Here is a 17,114-nt window from a genome sequence, read left to right as displayed (position 1 = left end):
AATACATAGCCAATACTTAATGTATTACGCCATGTCTGCAACACAGTCAGAGCCGGTACGGTCCACTCCGGCCCCGTGTGCCGTTACTTCGTCCGCCAGTGCGGTCACATGGACCTACCTGACACGGCAGCATCGTTCTCTCGTGCCTTGACGGCCCGGGAACTCCACCACCGCGATCGAAGTCGGCTGGAGCCGGAGACACAAACCGCCCGCCCACGGCTGACAGCTCGGCCGGTGCAGAGCCCGTTGGCACCGCCGGAGAGGGAAAAGTCACCGGACCATCCCGACTTTTCTCTCCGTGGGCATGTTCCCCGCACACCCACGGTCACTGTCGATCCATCCCTGACTCGACAGCCACCGGCAGAAACCCGTCAGGCTCCGCGGAAAGCCGAGCTAGTCAAAAAACGACCACTCTCTCAAGGTAGATTGAGCGAGCCACGACATGGTCAGACACCCTGTAAAGCACTTTTTTGAAAAATGCTCCACGGGGTGGGTGCCGGGGCCTGGTGACCTGATCACCGCCGGCTGTCCGGACCCGACCCGGTCGACCCCGATCGGCGCCAACCGGCCTTTGGCACCGACACCCGGCCCGCCAAAGCGGTCACTGGGACCTGTCTTACGTGACCGGGGACCTGCCTTACGCGACCGGGAGAGTTTACGGGCTTCTCCTCGGCGCCTGGAGGCCTGGGCATCCGCTAAAGCATGCGTTTCGCCACAGCTCTCGGTCATCAACGGCACCAACCAACATTGGAGGAGTCTCTGCCAGCGAGCCCGCCTGCCGGGCATTACCGAGCGGCCTTGCTCGGCGTGCCGGCCACTGCCCCCGCAGGCGAGTCCCCGCGCTCTCGATCGGCAACGGGCCCGATCAAGATTGGAGGAGTCCTTACCGGCGAGTCCGCCTGTCGGGCATTACCGAGCGACCTTGCTCTGCGTGCCGGCCACTGCCCCCGCCGGCGTGTCTCCGCGGTCTTGATCGGCAACGGGCCCGACCAACATTGGAGGCATACTTAGCACGGCTCTCGCCGCCCGATCTAGAGCCCGTGACGGACATTGCAAGGCTAGCATCGGGTGGGCGACCCCGCATAATCGCCGCCGGAGTTTCACAGCTCTCGCCGGCCCATGAACTCACTAGCTCCCGGGACCCACCACAACTTGCTCGGTCATCTTTCGGGGAGGCATGGTCCCAACACCGCCGCTGGCACTTACGGACAGCAATTCCGCGTTGCCGGGAGATGGGACAATGTCACCGGGCGATCCCGCATGATTGCCGCCGGGTTTTCCCATTTTTTATTGCGACTAATAAAGTGTTAAGGACGCATTGTTGTGACTGCTGTAACAAATACACGACTGTGTGAATGACGGGAAGAATAATGATTATTATAAACAACATTATTTGTTTTTTGCACTATTTGCTTCAAAATATGTATGTTATTATAAGTCCGTTGTAAAATTATTTTGTATTTTTTTATTGAATATTTAAAGAAAAACCATTTACATAAAAAAAACTCCTATCATTACGTTGGCAAAGATAAATTTATAAACATGTTGACATTTTCCTTACGCGTAAGATAATATATATTACATGTTCTCTTTTGTACAGACACCGATGAGTGTTCATCCAATCCATGTCAGAACGGTGCCACCTGTCATGATGTAGCGAACAGCTACACGTGTGAATGCGAGGATGGGTGGGAGGGTCTACATTGTGACAACGGTAAACCAAACAAATCGCCCTTCTATCACAAATACAGCACTCATTTTGCTTCAGGTAGAACTTTCAAGTTGGACAAACCTAGAACAAACTCCTTAAAAAGAACTTTCAGGTATAGAGCAACATCAATGTGGAATCGGCTACCTATAGCACTACAGTCCGCCCTATCTTCAAGGTCCTTCAAAACTGATCTCTGTGACCTGGTCTCCTGTATGGAAAAATGATCTTGGCTGTTCCATAACTTGCGTATTGTGTATATATCATGACTGTTTTTAACTATGTTTGTAAATATTGTCCACTGTATGTGTTATCTGTGTATATGTATGAAGTCCAGGAAGATTAGTGGCGTGCCTTAGGGCACGTCACTAATGGATTTTCGAATAAAGTTTCAAAGTTTCTATCAAATGGGCACTGATAAAAATTAGAGTACTTACATATCCCTATTTTGGTTTCAGGTTACAACTGAAAGCCATAAAGCATGTAATATGCCTTTTTATTGCTCTCTCTACTACAGACACCGACGAGTGTTCCTCTGACCCATGTAAGAACGGTGCCACGTGTCATGACGGACTGAACAGCTACACGTGTGGATGTGTGGCTGGATGGGAGGGCCTGCATTGTGACATCGGTAAATAATAAAATGTCTTTGATATGAAAAATAGTAAATAAACTGGCACGGTTACGATATAACAACGCTATAAACGAATTGTAACTGCTGTAATTTATTTTGTATCCCTTCAAATGAATATTCGACAAAAGTTTTAACATATTATAGAATCAAAGTTAAAGACAACAATAAAGTTACAAGCCTTTTCACATTTTCTTCACACATTAAATGTTGTATTTATCTTTCTCTTTTGTACAGACACCAATGAGTGTTCATCCAACCCATGTCAGAACGGTGCCACCTGTCATGATGAAGCGAATAGCTACACGTGTGAATGCGGGGATGGGTGGGAGGGTCTACATTGTGACAACGGTAAACCAAACAAATTGTCTTTCTACCGAATGGACACAGATAAGAATAAGGGTACTTACATATCTCTGTTTTAGTTTTATGTTTTAACTACTCGTCATAAAGCAAATGATATCTCTATTTATTGTTCTCTATCCTACAGACACTGATGAGTGTTCCACCGACCCATGTAAGAACGGTGCCACGTGTCATGACGGACTGAACAGCTACACGTGTGCATGTGTGGCTGGCTGGGAGGGCAATAATTGTGACATCGGTAAATGATAAAATGCCCTTAATCTTCAAATTACTAGAAAATAAACTTACACGTTTATGATATAACAAAACTAATGACGAATTGTTGTAACTACTATTATGTACATTTGCAATTTTTTTTTGCATTGCTTTAAGTAGATATACGAGAGAACTTTTAACAAAAAATAAATCATTGCACTGACAATTACAAAGATAAAGTTACAAACCTGTTGACTTTTTCCACGCGTTAAATGCTGTATTTATTGTTCTATTTTGTACAGAAACGGATGAGTGTTCTTCCAACCCGTGTCAGAACGGTGCCACGTGTCATGACGAACTAAACAGCTACACGTGTGCATGTGTGGATGGCTGGGAGGGCATACATTGTGACATCGGTAAATAATGAAAATGCCTTTAATATTCAAATAATTAGAAAAATAAACTGGCACGGTTATGATATAACAACACTTAAAACAAATTGTAACTGCTGCTAAGTCCTTTTTTAATTTCTTTTGTATCCCTTTAAATGAATATTCGAAAAAAGTTTTAACATAATAAAATCAAAGTTACAGACAACACTAAAGTTACAAGCCATTCCACATTTTCTTCACACATTAAATGTATTTATCGTTGTATTTTGTACAGAAACGGATGAGTGTTCCTCTGACCCCTGTCAGAACGGTGCCACGTGTCATGACGGACTAAACAGTTACACGTGTGCATGTGTGGATGGCTGGGAGGGTGCTCATTGTGACATCGGTAAATACTGAAAATAGCTTTGATATTTAAAGAATTAGAAATTAAACATGTCTATGTTATGATATAACAACGATAAGGACAATTTGTTACTGTTGTTAAGTCATTTTTGAAATTTATTTTGTACTGCTGTAATTGAATATTAAACAAAAGGTTTAACATAATATTAATAAACTCGAATCATTGCATACACAATTATAAAGTCTGTTGACATTTTCTTTACGCGTTAGATGTTGTATTTATACTATTTTGTACAGAGACGGATGAGTGTTTATCCGACCCATGTAAGAACAATTCCACGTGTCATGACGGACTGAACAGCTACACGTGTGAATGTGTGGATGGCTGGGAGGGTCTACATTGTAAAATCGGTAAACGGCAGTATTTTAGAATTCGGTATTTGTTGAATTCGGAAGATTTCTTTTTTAAAACTTGCTCTTACAATGTCTGGTACAATATTTTACACTATACTTTTGTATGCAAATATAATGCACTGAATCTGTTTACATATTATATATTGTTCTCTCTCCTACAGACACCGATGAGTGTTCCTCTGACCCATGTCAGAACGGTGCCACGTGTCATGACGAACTGAACAGCTACACGTGTGCATGTGTGGCTGGCTGGGAGGGCACTCATTGTGACATCGGTAAATAATGAAAATGCCTTTCATATTCAAATAATTAGAAAAATAAACTGGCACGGTTATGATATAACGACAATTAAGACGAATTGTAACTGCTGCTAAGTCCTTTTTAAATTTCTTTTGTATCCCTTTAATTGGATATTCGCCAATTTTTTTAACATATAATAAAGTCAAAGTTACAGACAAAATAAACTTACAGGCCTTTTCACATTTTCTTTACATTAAATTTTGTATTTATCGTTCTATTTTGTACAGAAACGGATGAGTGTTCCTCCAATCCGTGTCAGAACGGCGCCACATGTCATGACGAGCTAAACAGTTACACGTGTGCATGTGTGGATGGCTGGGAGGGCATACATTGTGACATCGGTAAATAATAGAAATGCCTTTAATATTCAAATAATTAGAAAATAAACTGGCACGATTATGATATAACGACGCTCAAGACGAACTGCAACTGCTGTTAAGTCATTTTTGAATTCCTTTTGTATCCCTTTAATTGGATATTCGACATAAGTTTTAACATATAATAAAGTCAAAGTTACAGACAAAAATAAAGTTACAGGCCTTTTCACATTTTCTTCACACATTAAATTTTGTGTTTATCGTTCTATTTTGTACAGAAACGGATGAGTGTTCCTCTGACCCATGTAAGAACGGTGCCACGTGTCATGACGGACTGAACAGTTACACGTGTGCATGTGTGGATGGCTGGGAGGGTGTTCATTGTGACATCGGTAAGTAATGAAAATAGCTTTGATATTTAAAGATTTAGAAATTAAACATGTCTATGTTATAATATAACAACGATGAGGACAAAATGTTACTGTTGTTAAGTCATTTGTGAAATTTATTTTGTACTGCTGTAATTGAATATTAAACAAAAGGTTTAACATATAATAAACTGGAATCCTTGCATACACAATGTTAAAGTCTGTTGACATTTTCTTTACGCGTTAGATGTTGTATTTATACTGTTTTGTACAGAGACGGATGAGTGTTTATCCAACCCATGTAACAACGATGCCACGTGTCATGACGGACTGAACAGCTACACGTGTGCATGTTCGAATGGCTGGGAGGGTCTGCATTGTGATATTGGTAAATGGCAGTATTCTAGCTATTTATGTTGAATTCGGAAGATTTATTTTTTAAAACTTGCTCTTACAATGTCTGGTACCATATTTTTGTATGCAAATATAATGCACTGAATCTGTTTACATATTATATATTGTTCTCTCTCCTACAGACAGCGACGAGTGTTCCTCTGACCCATGTCAGAACGGTGCCACGTGTCATGACGAACTGAACAGCTACACGTGTGCATGTGTGGCTGGCTGGGAGGGCACTCATTGTGACATCGGTAAATAATGACAATGCCTTTCATATTTAATATACTAGAATGAATCAGGCACGGTTATGATAAAACAACGCTAAGGACGGATTGGTATTGTTGTTAAGTCATTTTTGAAATTTATTTTGTATTCCGTTGATTGAATATTAGACAAAAGTTTTAACATATAATAAGCTATAATTATTGCACAGACAAGTATAAAGTCTGTTGGCATTTCTCGCGATAAATGTTGTATTTTTTGTTCTATTATGTACAGAGACGGATGAGTGTTTATCCAACCCATGTAAGAACGGTGCCACGTGTCATGACGGACTGAACAGCTACACGTGTGAATGTGTGGCTGGCTGGGAGGGTCTGCATTGTGATATTGGTAAATGGCAGTATTTTAGGATTTTAGCTACTTTGCCTTGTATACAGAAGACATTCGATTTTTTTGTTATTCTTTGAAAATGCTCTGTCAATATCTGGTACAAGATTCTACTAAAATAGGCTCGTATGCGAAGATAATACACTGAATATGTTTACATATTTTATCTCTTTTTATTGTTCTAACTCCTACAGACACCAATGACTGTTCCTCCGACCCCTGTCAGAACGGTGCCACGTGTCATGACGAACTGAACAGCTACACGTGTGAATGTGTTATTGGCTGGGAGGGCACACATTGCGACATAGGTACTAGTACTCGTGATGACGTTATAATATTCATTAAACGAGTCTATGTTGTCAAGTTAAACAAAAGTACTACCGTAGATTAAGGGGAAAGTGTTTTTGGGGTGGGGGTTGTTTAAAGTATAGTATTACGTAGGTCTTAGTTACCTGGTTTACTAGAAGCCTTTTGTGTAGATGCAGACGAGTGTGATCCAGTAAAAACGGTGACACCTGTCGCATAAACATAAACAGAACAGCTACATGACTTGTGTGAATGTGCGGATTTGAAGGATACACACTGCGAAGACGGTAGTTTAAAAGATAGCTAATACCTGATGTTTCTGCAAACAAGACCAAACCTTGTGACTAATTTTCTGCCGTTGAATGCACAGATAAATGCTCTACTCATGCAACCTTCTGTACGACCTTAAGTTTGTAACGTTGATCTTTTGATACATGAAAGTAGTCGGACTGACTATTGTTTTGAATCTGTAGAAATCGTTGAATGCACCTCTGATCCATGTCAGAACGGTGCCACGTGCCATGACGAACTAAACAGCTACACGTGCGAATGTGGGTCTGGCTGGGAGGGTCTACATTGTGAAATCGGTACGTAATGCTTATAATCACATAGTGTGAAAAATACAAGTCGCTAACTGATGAGCTTGTGTGTCAAGCTGTTTAATAAGTGCATGTCAGTTGGCGATACTATTTATTTGTAACTATCTTTTTCTAACACTATGAATTACGTTCTCCTGAATCTTGTGACAAAAGGAATAAAAAAACATAAGTGAAGCATTTTAAAATTCTTTTGATACGTATTTGTACTTGTGACATTGCCATATAATTATGTTACCTTCACAGAAGGTACATATTGTTATGTTACCTTCACAGAAGGTACATACTGTTTTTGCTCTGTTTCTTCTTCTTTTCCGCACAAATAAAAAACATGAATATCTCCGAAACTAGACCTTGGAATATCTCGTAATTCAGCAAGCTGGTAGGTCGGCACATAAGACACTGCACCTTGGTCATTTGGTCCCCTAAAGATACCAAAAAATGATTTTATGGGGCAAAAAAGGGTGAAAAAACTAGCAATTTTAACACAAAATCGAACTTTCGAGCCCCAATAGAACTTTGGAACTACGTTCCAAGGACCCGAGGTCAACGACCGGTAGCTATGGAACCCGCCCGGGAGATATGGAACATGGTGTTCGAACGAGGTCAACGACCGCTGCTAAGCAACACGGAAGTGTCCGCCCGTCAAATGATGACTTCATCTTGCTTTAGACGGCCTGAATTGAGCCAGAAGCCGTCCTCTGAATGATTTGTGGAATTCATTTTGCCAAGAAGTAATAAGAGATCAAGAAATTCACAGAGCTTTGACTTTATTTTGTCGAATATCGGCACCCTTTGCAATCAAATTCAAGGAAGGTAGAATGAAATTGAGCGCAGGTAGAATGAAATTTAATGCCCCCAAAGTATCAAAATGTGTCTCGGTCTAGGTCAGTTCTAAGTATTTGTTTCAATACTTTCCTTGATTTTGTTTAAGCTATAGGTTTTGCAACCTGCACAAGCCAGCTTTACCATGAGCCATCCAAACATTGTTCAGACTGAGTCGGGGCGGCGGCGGTGGCGGCGGGGCGGCGGCGGCCGGGGCGCCCGGCGCGGTGTTCTCGCCATGATTTTGTCACAGCGTCGGGGCAGGGGGCCGGGGTCCAGGGGGGGGGGGCGGCCCAGGGGGGCGAAGCCCCCCTTAAGCTCTTGCATTTTAGGCTAATCAGAAGGCTTATTCTATCAGTTTTTAGGGCCATATCTACGATAATCGTAGCAGTCACTTAACTTCTTTTCAGCAGTTTAACTTAGCAGTATTTCGGGTCAAAGAGTCAAAGACAACTAAAAACTCATAAACAACAAACTTTACTCAGCTCAACAGTACTTATAACTATCGTCCGGTTTGCCATCCGAAGCTGAAGCGCTTCTTTATAGCGCTAGTACCTTCGCTGCGCTGCCGTGACGTGCGTTGTTGACGGTCTTATATCCCTACCGTACGTCGCCGCCTCGCTGTCAGACGATATTCCAACGGACATGTTTCAAGGAAAATATCCGGCGAAACCGCTGTTCCACGTCAGATTCTATTCTATAAAACACGTAACGTTACGTGGGAATAAATGTTAACGTTACAGTCTAATAAATATTTTGTAGAAGCACCGCTGTGGGGAAGTCCAAGGAATGCAATAATCACGTAGCATATGAAGTTCGCTGTCAACTGGCACGCGGCTGTTTGAAACTCTAACCAACAGCGGCGGCCTTTGATGAAGTGGGCGAAAAAGTGCACTGCCTTGGTAACAAGGAAGCCGACGGTGTGGTCGGGGCCACATGGCGAGGCTTCTCCCCCGAAAGCCCCGGCCCCGAAAGGAAATGCCCGGGTTTTACATACAAACTTACGATGGTTTGAATTTTACATTGCCGAATCAAAGAGCTTCAAATTTAGAACAGGAAATTTGGAAACGCGGACGGTCTTGCTCTAGAAATATGTCAGAAAGAATTGATTCTGTTTTCCGTGGTGAAAAAGAAATGACACAACTAGTTGTAAGCGCCTTTGTGTTGATCAACCCCGCTCCCCAAATAAGGACTTTCGCGGGAAATCTTATACATTTTGGCTGTTCCGGGAAGGGATCCCACCCCGCTGGTCACTCGTGGCGGCAAGTCCTCTGTTTACAATCATTTCGGGCGAACGCAAGGGCGATCCTGGGTGGGAGGGGCTGCGAGACAACGGCACGGCGGGTGCTCTGAAACACCTCCCTTCGAGCTGATAACTTCTTGAAATAGCGAAGGCGCGTGCTTGGCGCGTGCTTTTTGTGTTTTTACTACGATATTTTGTTATTTTTTCCCCATGTTTTGCCGCTACGCTGGATGAAAAAGCAGCGTAGCGGGCTTTTTACAGCGTCATTTTCCAGCCGACAGCGTATCGGCCCACTATGCTGAAAAGGCCTGGCGAGAATTCTATGTTGTGTTTGAGTTACGTAGAATCGAGAACACACACGGTGTGTAGTGCGCCAGCACTCGTCTTTTGATTCCACTGGTGTTTTCACGATTCTGTACAAGCCGAGGTTGAGTTGCGTGCTCCGCGCGATAATTTGGTGAACAAACGCACTCAGAGAGAATAACTACTAACGTTAGCACTAGTGCAATTTTCTCAGACAGGCTAATAACTGTGGTAACGCTACGTGTATTTGGTAACGTGGGGATTTCTTTGGATGTTTCCTGACATTATAAGTAACTGACATATAATCATAATAATGTAGCGAGACCTGTTCCTTTTTATCCACAGTACTGAATAGGAACGTTTACTCAAGTTCATGCATAGAGCTGTCGTCCAAATGAAACACGGAATGGTGTCACGGTTCTAGTTAACCGATTTTTGAGTAAAAAAAAAAACCTTTGAGCAAAAAGAAACACATGACTACGTTAGACGCAAGGTCACTGCGTGTCGCCGGCGGTTACATAAAAAACTCAAAGTTTTACGCCTGAGACATAAAGGTATGTGAAACAAAAACGATGGACTTGATGAGTTTATTTCGCTATTAAACTGACCTTGAACAAACATGATTAACTGCAGCGTGGAACGCCCGCCCCATCTTAGGTCACGGTCATTCCTTTCACCTTGTAATGTTCATCATGTAAGTTACCACAGCGCTGCGTTGGTCCCCAGCAAGCAAGTGGAGCACGGAAACGAAGTCAGCTGGGTACATTACAATTAAGCTACGTGCAGCTTTATACACGGTGGGAGTGGCCGGCACAGCACAAAACCCCAGGCACAAAGTCAACGCGAAAGTTTAGTGTAGCAGAAACCTAACCCCTTAAAGTTTGCATGATTGACAGGCGGACGGGTTCGAAGTGTGCCGGGCGGCACGTATTGATAATGAGGGCATAAACAAACTACGTACATCAAACGTAAATCAAAATTGTTTGCTAAAAATTAAAAGAAATTTATGAAATAAGAATTGCGGACTCTGAAAAAAATGATCGAGCCGTTCAAATATGAATGAATTTACACAGATTGACAGGAATCATATAGCGGAGGAAGCATATAGCGGAGAAGAGCTGCGTACTGTGAAGATTACATGGAGTGTGCAGGGGTAGCCATATCAATTTCAGCTCTGAGAGTATCCGTCAACTGCGTGACGTGAACGAATATAATAGATTTGTGGCAATTTTAGCGATTACGCTAACCAGCTGTTTCTATGAATTTGTGCGATTTACAGTAGTTGGTAACCACTAGACGGCGATCGCGCCGCGCTCTTACTGCGACATAAATAGGATTGTGTAGCCTTCGATTTCACACTGGGTATATTATAGAAAACGTAAAAGTGTGACAGAGCATGCTGAGGAGAACCCTTCGCGCTGCGTAGTACAAGCGGCAAACTCTGTGAGACGTTTTTGTGAATGTACCTTCCGATTTTTGTGCTACGCTAGACAGTGTGCCGTAACTTGGTAGGCTTGTTTTAATTTTGCTCTGTTCAAAGTTAGTCTAATTCAAGAAGACAGAAACGAGAATTCAATTCTATAATATTTTGGCTTCCTTTTGACAATAAAATTGTGACTGTGTGTGCTTCTTGTCTCACGTGAGGCTGAAAAAAATTCCTAGGCCCTGACCCTCCCGCAGACGGCCGTCTTCCCCACGCTAAATGTCGTCGAGTAAACCCTGTTGACGACCGTCAGAAATGGAGAACCTTTGTGGACAGACAGACTGCCCTGTGGCTTGTAGCTATGGGACTGAGATGAGATGATGATGAGAAACCCTGTGTGGAACAATATTAGACGTTGTGTTCATTATTCAAGATGCATAACGTTACAGATAAAAAATTATCAACATTTATTTGTACCTTCTTGTCTTATCCTGTGTCAACATCTGCAACTATTTCAGTTTACCCTTCCTGGTAGAAATGCTAGGCTAGACCATGTGAAGGTAACATTCTGTATTTGCTTGCAAATGTTACCTGTCTAGTTTTTGGTTTGTTTCTTCTTCTTCTTCTTCTTTTCCGCACAAATAAAAAACATGAATATCTCCGAAACTAGACCTTGGAATATCTCGTAATTCAGCAAGCTGGTAGGTCTGCACATAAGACACTGCACCTTGGTCATTTGGTCCCCTAAAGATACCAAAAAAATGATTTTATGGGGCAAAAAAGGGTGAAAAAACTAGCAATTTTAACACAAAATCGAACTTTCGAGCCCCCATAGAACGTTAGAACTAGGCTCCAAGGACCCGGGGTCAACGACCGGTAGCTGTAGAACCCGCCCGGGAGTTATGGAACGTGACTTCGAACGAGGTCAACGACCGCTGCTACGCAACACGGAAGTGGCCGCCCGTCAAATGATGACTTCATCTTGCTTTGGACGGCCTGAATTAAGGCAGAAGCCGTCCTCAGAATGACTTGTGGAATTCATTTTGCCAAGAAGTAATAAAAGATAGCTTTGACTTTATTTTGCCGAATATCGGCACCCTTTGCATATCAACTTAAAGGAAGGTAGAATGCGCCGACACAATATTGAAATTTAATGCCCCCAAAGTATCAAAACGTGTCTCGGTCTGGGTCTATATCGAGTTAATTTCAAGTATTTGTTTCGATGCTTTTCTTGATTTTGTTTTAAACGTTTTGCAATCTGCATGCACAAGTTTTACTCTGAGCCTTCCAAACATTGTTCAAATTCTACGTTGTGTTTGAGTTACGTCGAATCGAGAACACACACGGTGTGTAGTTCGCCAGCACTAGTCTGCCACTTGTGTTTTCGTGATTCTGTAAAAGTCGAGGTTGAGTTGCGTGCTCACGCGATAATTTGGCGAACAAACGTGTTCAGAGAGAATACTAGTATTAGTAGAATCTTCTCAGACAGGCCTACAACTGTGGTAACGTTACATGTATGTTGTTAACGTGGGGATTTCTTCGGATGTCTCCTGACATGATAAGTAACTGGCGTATCATCTTAATAATGTAGCGAGACATGTTCGTTTTTATCCACGGTACTGAATAGGAAATCAAGTTCATGCATAGAGCTGTCGTCTAAATAAAACACGGATCGGTGTCACGGTTGTAGTTAACCGATTTTTGAGTCAACAAGAACATTTGAGCAAAAACAAAAAAAAATTATGACTACGTTATATTAGACGCAAGGTCACTGCGTGTTGCCGGCTGTTAACGTTACATTTAAAAAAAAGCATGCATAACGATCGTCATACAATTTTACGCCTGAGACATAAAGGTATGTGAAGCACAAGGGGTGGAGTTGATGAATTTATTTCGCTATCAAACTGACCTGATCAAACAAGATTAACTGAAGCGTGGAACGCCCTCCCCATCTTAGGCTATAGGTCACGGTCATTCCGTTCACCTTGTTGTTCATCATGTAAGTTACCACAGCGCTGCGTTGGTCCCCAGCAAACGAAGTCTGGACTCTGGGAAAATTACAATTTATCTACGTACAGCTTTATACACGGTGGGAGTGTATAAAGCCACAGCACAAATCTCCAGGCACAAATCAGCAGAAGTCTACTCGAAAGTTCAGTGTAGCAGAAACCTAACCCCTTGAACTTTGCATGATTGACAGGCGGACGGGTTTGAAGTGTGCCGACTGCGGTATGTATTGATAATGAGGGCAAAAACAAACTACGTACATCAAACGTAAATCAAAATTGTTTGCTAAAAATAAAAGAAATTTGTGAAATATTGATTGCGGGCTCTGAAAAAAATGATTGGGCCGTTCAAAGTATGAATGAATTTACACAGATTGACTGTGACAGGAAGCATAGCGAGCACGGTGGCGCGTACTGTGAAGATCACGTGCAGTGTGCAGGCGTGAGATCAATTTCTGGCGTGAGATGGTGGCAACTGCTGAGTGAATGAATAGAATAGATTTGTGGCATTTTTAGCGATTACGCTAACCAGCTATTTCTGTGAATTTGTGCGATTTACAGTTGTTGGTAACGGGAGGTGCCTCACATTTCACGCCCAGAACTCATGGTGCTCCATCGCTACTTGGCAGGTCAAATTTTGATGAATGGATTTTTAACAAATGCGCATTAATACGGTTCATGATCCCTTCGCGCTCCAATTACAAGCTGCAAACTCTGTGAGACGTTTTGTGAATGTACCTTCCGATTTTGTGGCATGCTGGACAGTGTGCCGTAACTTGGTGCGCTTGTTTTACTTTTGCTTCAGAAGTTAGTGATGAATTAAAGTAGACAGAAATAAGAATTCACTTCTATAATATCTTAGCTTCTTTTGACATTTAAACTTTGACTGTATGAATTTTTTGTCTTATGTCACGAGACGTTGAACGGGTTTTATGCACTATTTGCGACGGCCCTACTAGTAAGAAAATCATTACGAAAAAACAACACCGCCTACATCAACAAATCTTCGTGTACTTTTTGGAAAATATCTTCGAAATCTCTCTATCAAGTTTCAGTTTTATTGACGGTCAGCCTAAAGGAAGTACAGCACGCCTGACATCGGTAGAAATTTATATTTTATAAGCAACTTATTTTCCACGTTTTATGAAAGAACGCATTACAAGCATGTGAGGTCCGAGCGGCTTGCAGGAGACTATTTTGAAAGACATTTAAATTCACAAAGATTTTCGACTTTTTTGTTACTTCTGTAGTAGCAATAACTGATAGTTAATCAGATGAAAATGACAACAAAAAGTCATCGCTAGCACGATGCGACCGCGTGACCGGAACACTGGTAGGGGGAGGGGCGCCGACCGGCCGCGGGTTTGACCGGTTGTTCTCTCTCGCGGCCGGCGGACGTTAGGAATTGTCAGCACGACTGCACCGTCCGAAATAAGATTTTTGCAGACTTTGTCAATATTTACGTATACGCGCCGAGTTTGTCCGTCAACAATGACGGAAAGCGCAAGATTTAACGTATTCTTGTGTTATCAACTGATTTTCGCGACGCGCGCTCCGCGCCAAGTCCAATACTTGTGAATTTTTTCCGAGTGATTCAAAGGTTTGTTTTTTTAAACATATGAATATGTTGAAGGAAACCAGTTTTATCCATGGCCCTCTCCCAAGCCAAGACGGTTCTCCTTTTCTCTCCCCCAAGCCAACAAAAAAGTTCCTAGCCCCCCCCCCCCCAGACGACAGCCTTTCTCACGATAATGTCGTCGAGTAAACCCTGTTGACGACCGTCAAAAGTGGAGAACCTTTGTGGACAGACTGCCCAGTGCCCATGTGGTTGGTAGCTATGCAACTGAGATATGAGGATGATGAGAACCCCTGTTTAGAATAAAATGGGACACTGTGTTTATTATTCAAGATACGTAACGTTACAGATAAAAAAAATATTGAAATTCATTCGTCTCTTCTTGATCCCTTCTTGATTATCCTGTATCATCTAAATCAGGTAGAAATGCTAGGCTAGACCATGTGTGAAGGTAACATTCTGTATTTGCTTGCAAATATTACCTTTCTAGTTGGTTATTGTTTTTTTAACATCTTTAAAACAGTATCTTATTTGACACAAACGTTTCAATAGCTGTCAAGTCAACATCACCTCAGGCGACGACGGAACTGAAGTCACCAAGACTGACGTTAACCTCACAAGAGGGTACCTCAAAAGCGACACCGACTTCATTTACGGCAGCTGTTTCAACCACATCAAATATAAAACCAGGTACTTTGCGACTTTGTCGTTAATCTCTTTAAAGAGGCTAGGCAGTTCGAAAGAAGAAGATTACTGCTACAGTTATTATTTGAACATAAGTTCAATGTATCGGCAAAACTAGTATTACAGCGTATTGCTCAGAAATTGTTATATCCATAATCCAAGTTTACTACGTAGCAAGGAATACTTTGTTTATCCACATGCCTTATAACTTACACATGCCGTCAACATCGTTTAACTCTAAATAATTCTCCCAATTTTGTTATTGAAACCTGCAAACCGTTTGTTAATTCCAAATGCTGTGTCAATAATGGTGTATCATATTACCATATCAAACCATTCCGTTATGTGTAATTGCATTTACTGTCAACATAATCTTACAAAGCGTTGACCAGTGAATATATTGTGAAAGTAATTAGACCTGCCAGACAATGTTGCTGATATACAAGATCGACCACGTGTTACTCATTTTTAGAGAGTCCTCGGAAGATCGTATCAGCAAGCCTGGCGATGCAGGTCCCGTTTATCGCAGCGTATCAAGAAAGGAGTTCGACCGAATTCACGGAACTGGCTGGGAAAGTCAAAGATTCGGTGTGTGTGGAATTGTATTGCCATTTTACACCTATTACTTTTGCCATATTAACCATATTTTGATTGCATACATCTGCACCGTACTGGCATAAGTAAAATTTTGCTACTATATGTGACAATATTTTTCTTATTTCCAAGCTAACTCGTATATACGAAGGCATCCCTGGATTTCTGGAAATCATCATCCTTCAGTTCATGTGAGTCTCACACTCTAGCTTTAATAGTGCATCACAAAATGCTTTTTTTATTCTTGCACATAGAAAATTTTTCTCAAAGGAAGACTTTTTTGTGTTTAAGGAGAACATTTGTCCACGACTTAGAAAAATTTCTGAAGTAATTTCATAGAATTTTCTTGAGGTAATATTTATCTTCTTGAAGCTATAATACTTTTTTAAATATAACGAAAAAAATAGTATTGCTTGATAAGAAAGTAAAGAATTTCGACTTGAATTTATTGCCAATCATTAGAGCAAACATCTTTTTGAGAAATGATTTCCTTATTTACAAAAATAAGGAAGTGTTTCTTGTAGGACTTGCCACGGAAATAATATTCAATTTTTTTTGCCTATTTGTTCTTTAATTCTTTATGTAGGAAATTTTTTTCCACTAGCTAAGAAAGAAAGAGAAAAATGTTAGACAAAATCTTTGTCACTGCCTAATAATGATTACTCAAGCCCTGAAAGCTTTAATCTTTTAAAAAAAACACAGGGCACATAAAGTCTTTATTGACAATGTTGAGTTTTGTCTTTATTGGGGCAGAAACATCAATGGACATTAGATAAAAAAAATCCTAAGACAGGCAAGATAAATACGAAAAACGTGTAATATTCTAATGGAATTTATGGTCACCTTTTTTCCAGCCCTGGAAGCGTCGTGACTAGGTACATGGCGACATTTGACAGAGAGAGAGCTGAAAATGACAGTGCAATCACTGCCATTGCACAGAACAACCTAATGGCAGCCATTGACAATGGTACCTTTGACAGTACGCTGAATGTCACACGGAGCCAGGCACTTCAACCCACTACGTTAACGAGTAAAGGTATGGGTAATCCATTATTCGTGAAAGAAGTTTACAATATTATAGGGTTAATGACCCGCCCTGAGGTGTATACGGTGCCATAATTCATGGCGGTTCCTATAACCACCGAATGAAGCGACCGAGTCCTTTTCCTTGCTGGCCGGGGTTAATTCTTGTTCTACCTACCTTTCGAAACTTCTTAGCTACGTGGCTGGGCGATAAAATCTCACCAACACTCCCTGCACCTTTCGTATACAGCACTGTTTGCGACTATCTCTATGTACTACAAACGCGTCCGAACTGGCGCCATTTAATGCACTCTCGTGGCTCTCGATCCCAGAGTTGTAAAATCTTCTACTCACAAATCATGTCCAGTACTCTAAGAACGAGACCTATGCCCATATTTTTGGACCAATTTGGAAAAAGCAGGTGGTTATGGCCTCATAATCATCTAGTTTTGGGTGGAAATGTAGCCTTCTGATTAGTCCACGGCGCCTGG

General features: G+C 41.8%; 1 protein-coding gene across 1 annotated transcript in view; it reads left to right on the top strand.

Moving 5' to 3' along the window:
- LOC118424205 (fibropellin-1-like) overlaps positions 1 to 17,114 on the top strand; it is a 44,565-nt gene that overhangs the window by 23,611 nt on the left and 3,840 nt on the right. Inside the window, exons 21-38 of the mRNA XM_035832740.1 lie at positions 1,601 to 1,714; positions 2,226 to 2,339; positions 2,577 to 2,690; positions 2,830 to 2,943; positions 3,203 to 3,316; positions 3,567 to 3,680; positions 4,213 to 4,326; positions 4,579 to 4,692; positions 4,947 to 5,060; positions 5,311 to 5,424; positions 5,573 to 5,686; positions 5,934 to 6,047; positions 6,239 to 6,352; positions 6,824 to 6,937; positions 14,875 to 15,012; positions 15,479 to 15,594; positions 15,733 to 15,791; positions 16,455 to 16,636. Coding sequence (XP_035688633.1) covers positions 1,601 to 1,714; positions 2,226 to 2,339; positions 2,577 to 2,690; positions 2,830 to 2,943; positions 3,203 to 3,316; positions 3,567 to 3,680; positions 4,213 to 4,326; positions 4,579 to 4,692; positions 4,947 to 5,060; positions 5,311 to 5,424; positions 5,573 to 5,686; positions 5,934 to 6,047; positions 6,239 to 6,352; positions 6,824 to 6,937; positions 14,875 to 15,012; positions 15,479 to 15,594; positions 15,733 to 15,791; positions 16,455 to 16,636 — 2,091 coding nt within the window. The remainder of the gene's footprint in view (positions 1 to 1,600; positions 1,715 to 2,225; positions 2,340 to 2,576; positions 2,691 to 2,829; positions 2,944 to 3,202; positions 3,317 to 3,566; positions 3,681 to 4,212; positions 4,327 to 4,578; positions 4,693 to 4,946; positions 5,061 to 5,310; positions 5,425 to 5,572; positions 5,687 to 5,933; positions 6,048 to 6,238; positions 6,353 to 6,823; positions 6,938 to 14,874; positions 15,013 to 15,478; positions 15,595 to 15,732; positions 15,792 to 16,454; positions 16,637 to 17,114) is intronic.

The sequence above is a fragment of the Branchiostoma floridae genome, chromosome 10 (assembly GCF_000003815.2).
Source record: "Branchiostoma floridae strain S238N-H82 chromosome 10, Bfl_VNyyK, whole genome shotgun sequence".
Lineage (NCBI taxonomy): Eukaryota > Metazoa > Chordata > Leptocardii > Amphioxiformes > Branchiostomatidae > Branchiostoma > Branchiostoma floridae.
The sequence above is the reverse complement of the archived record's forward strand: the minus strand, read 5'-3'. Positions and strand labels throughout refer to the sequence as shown.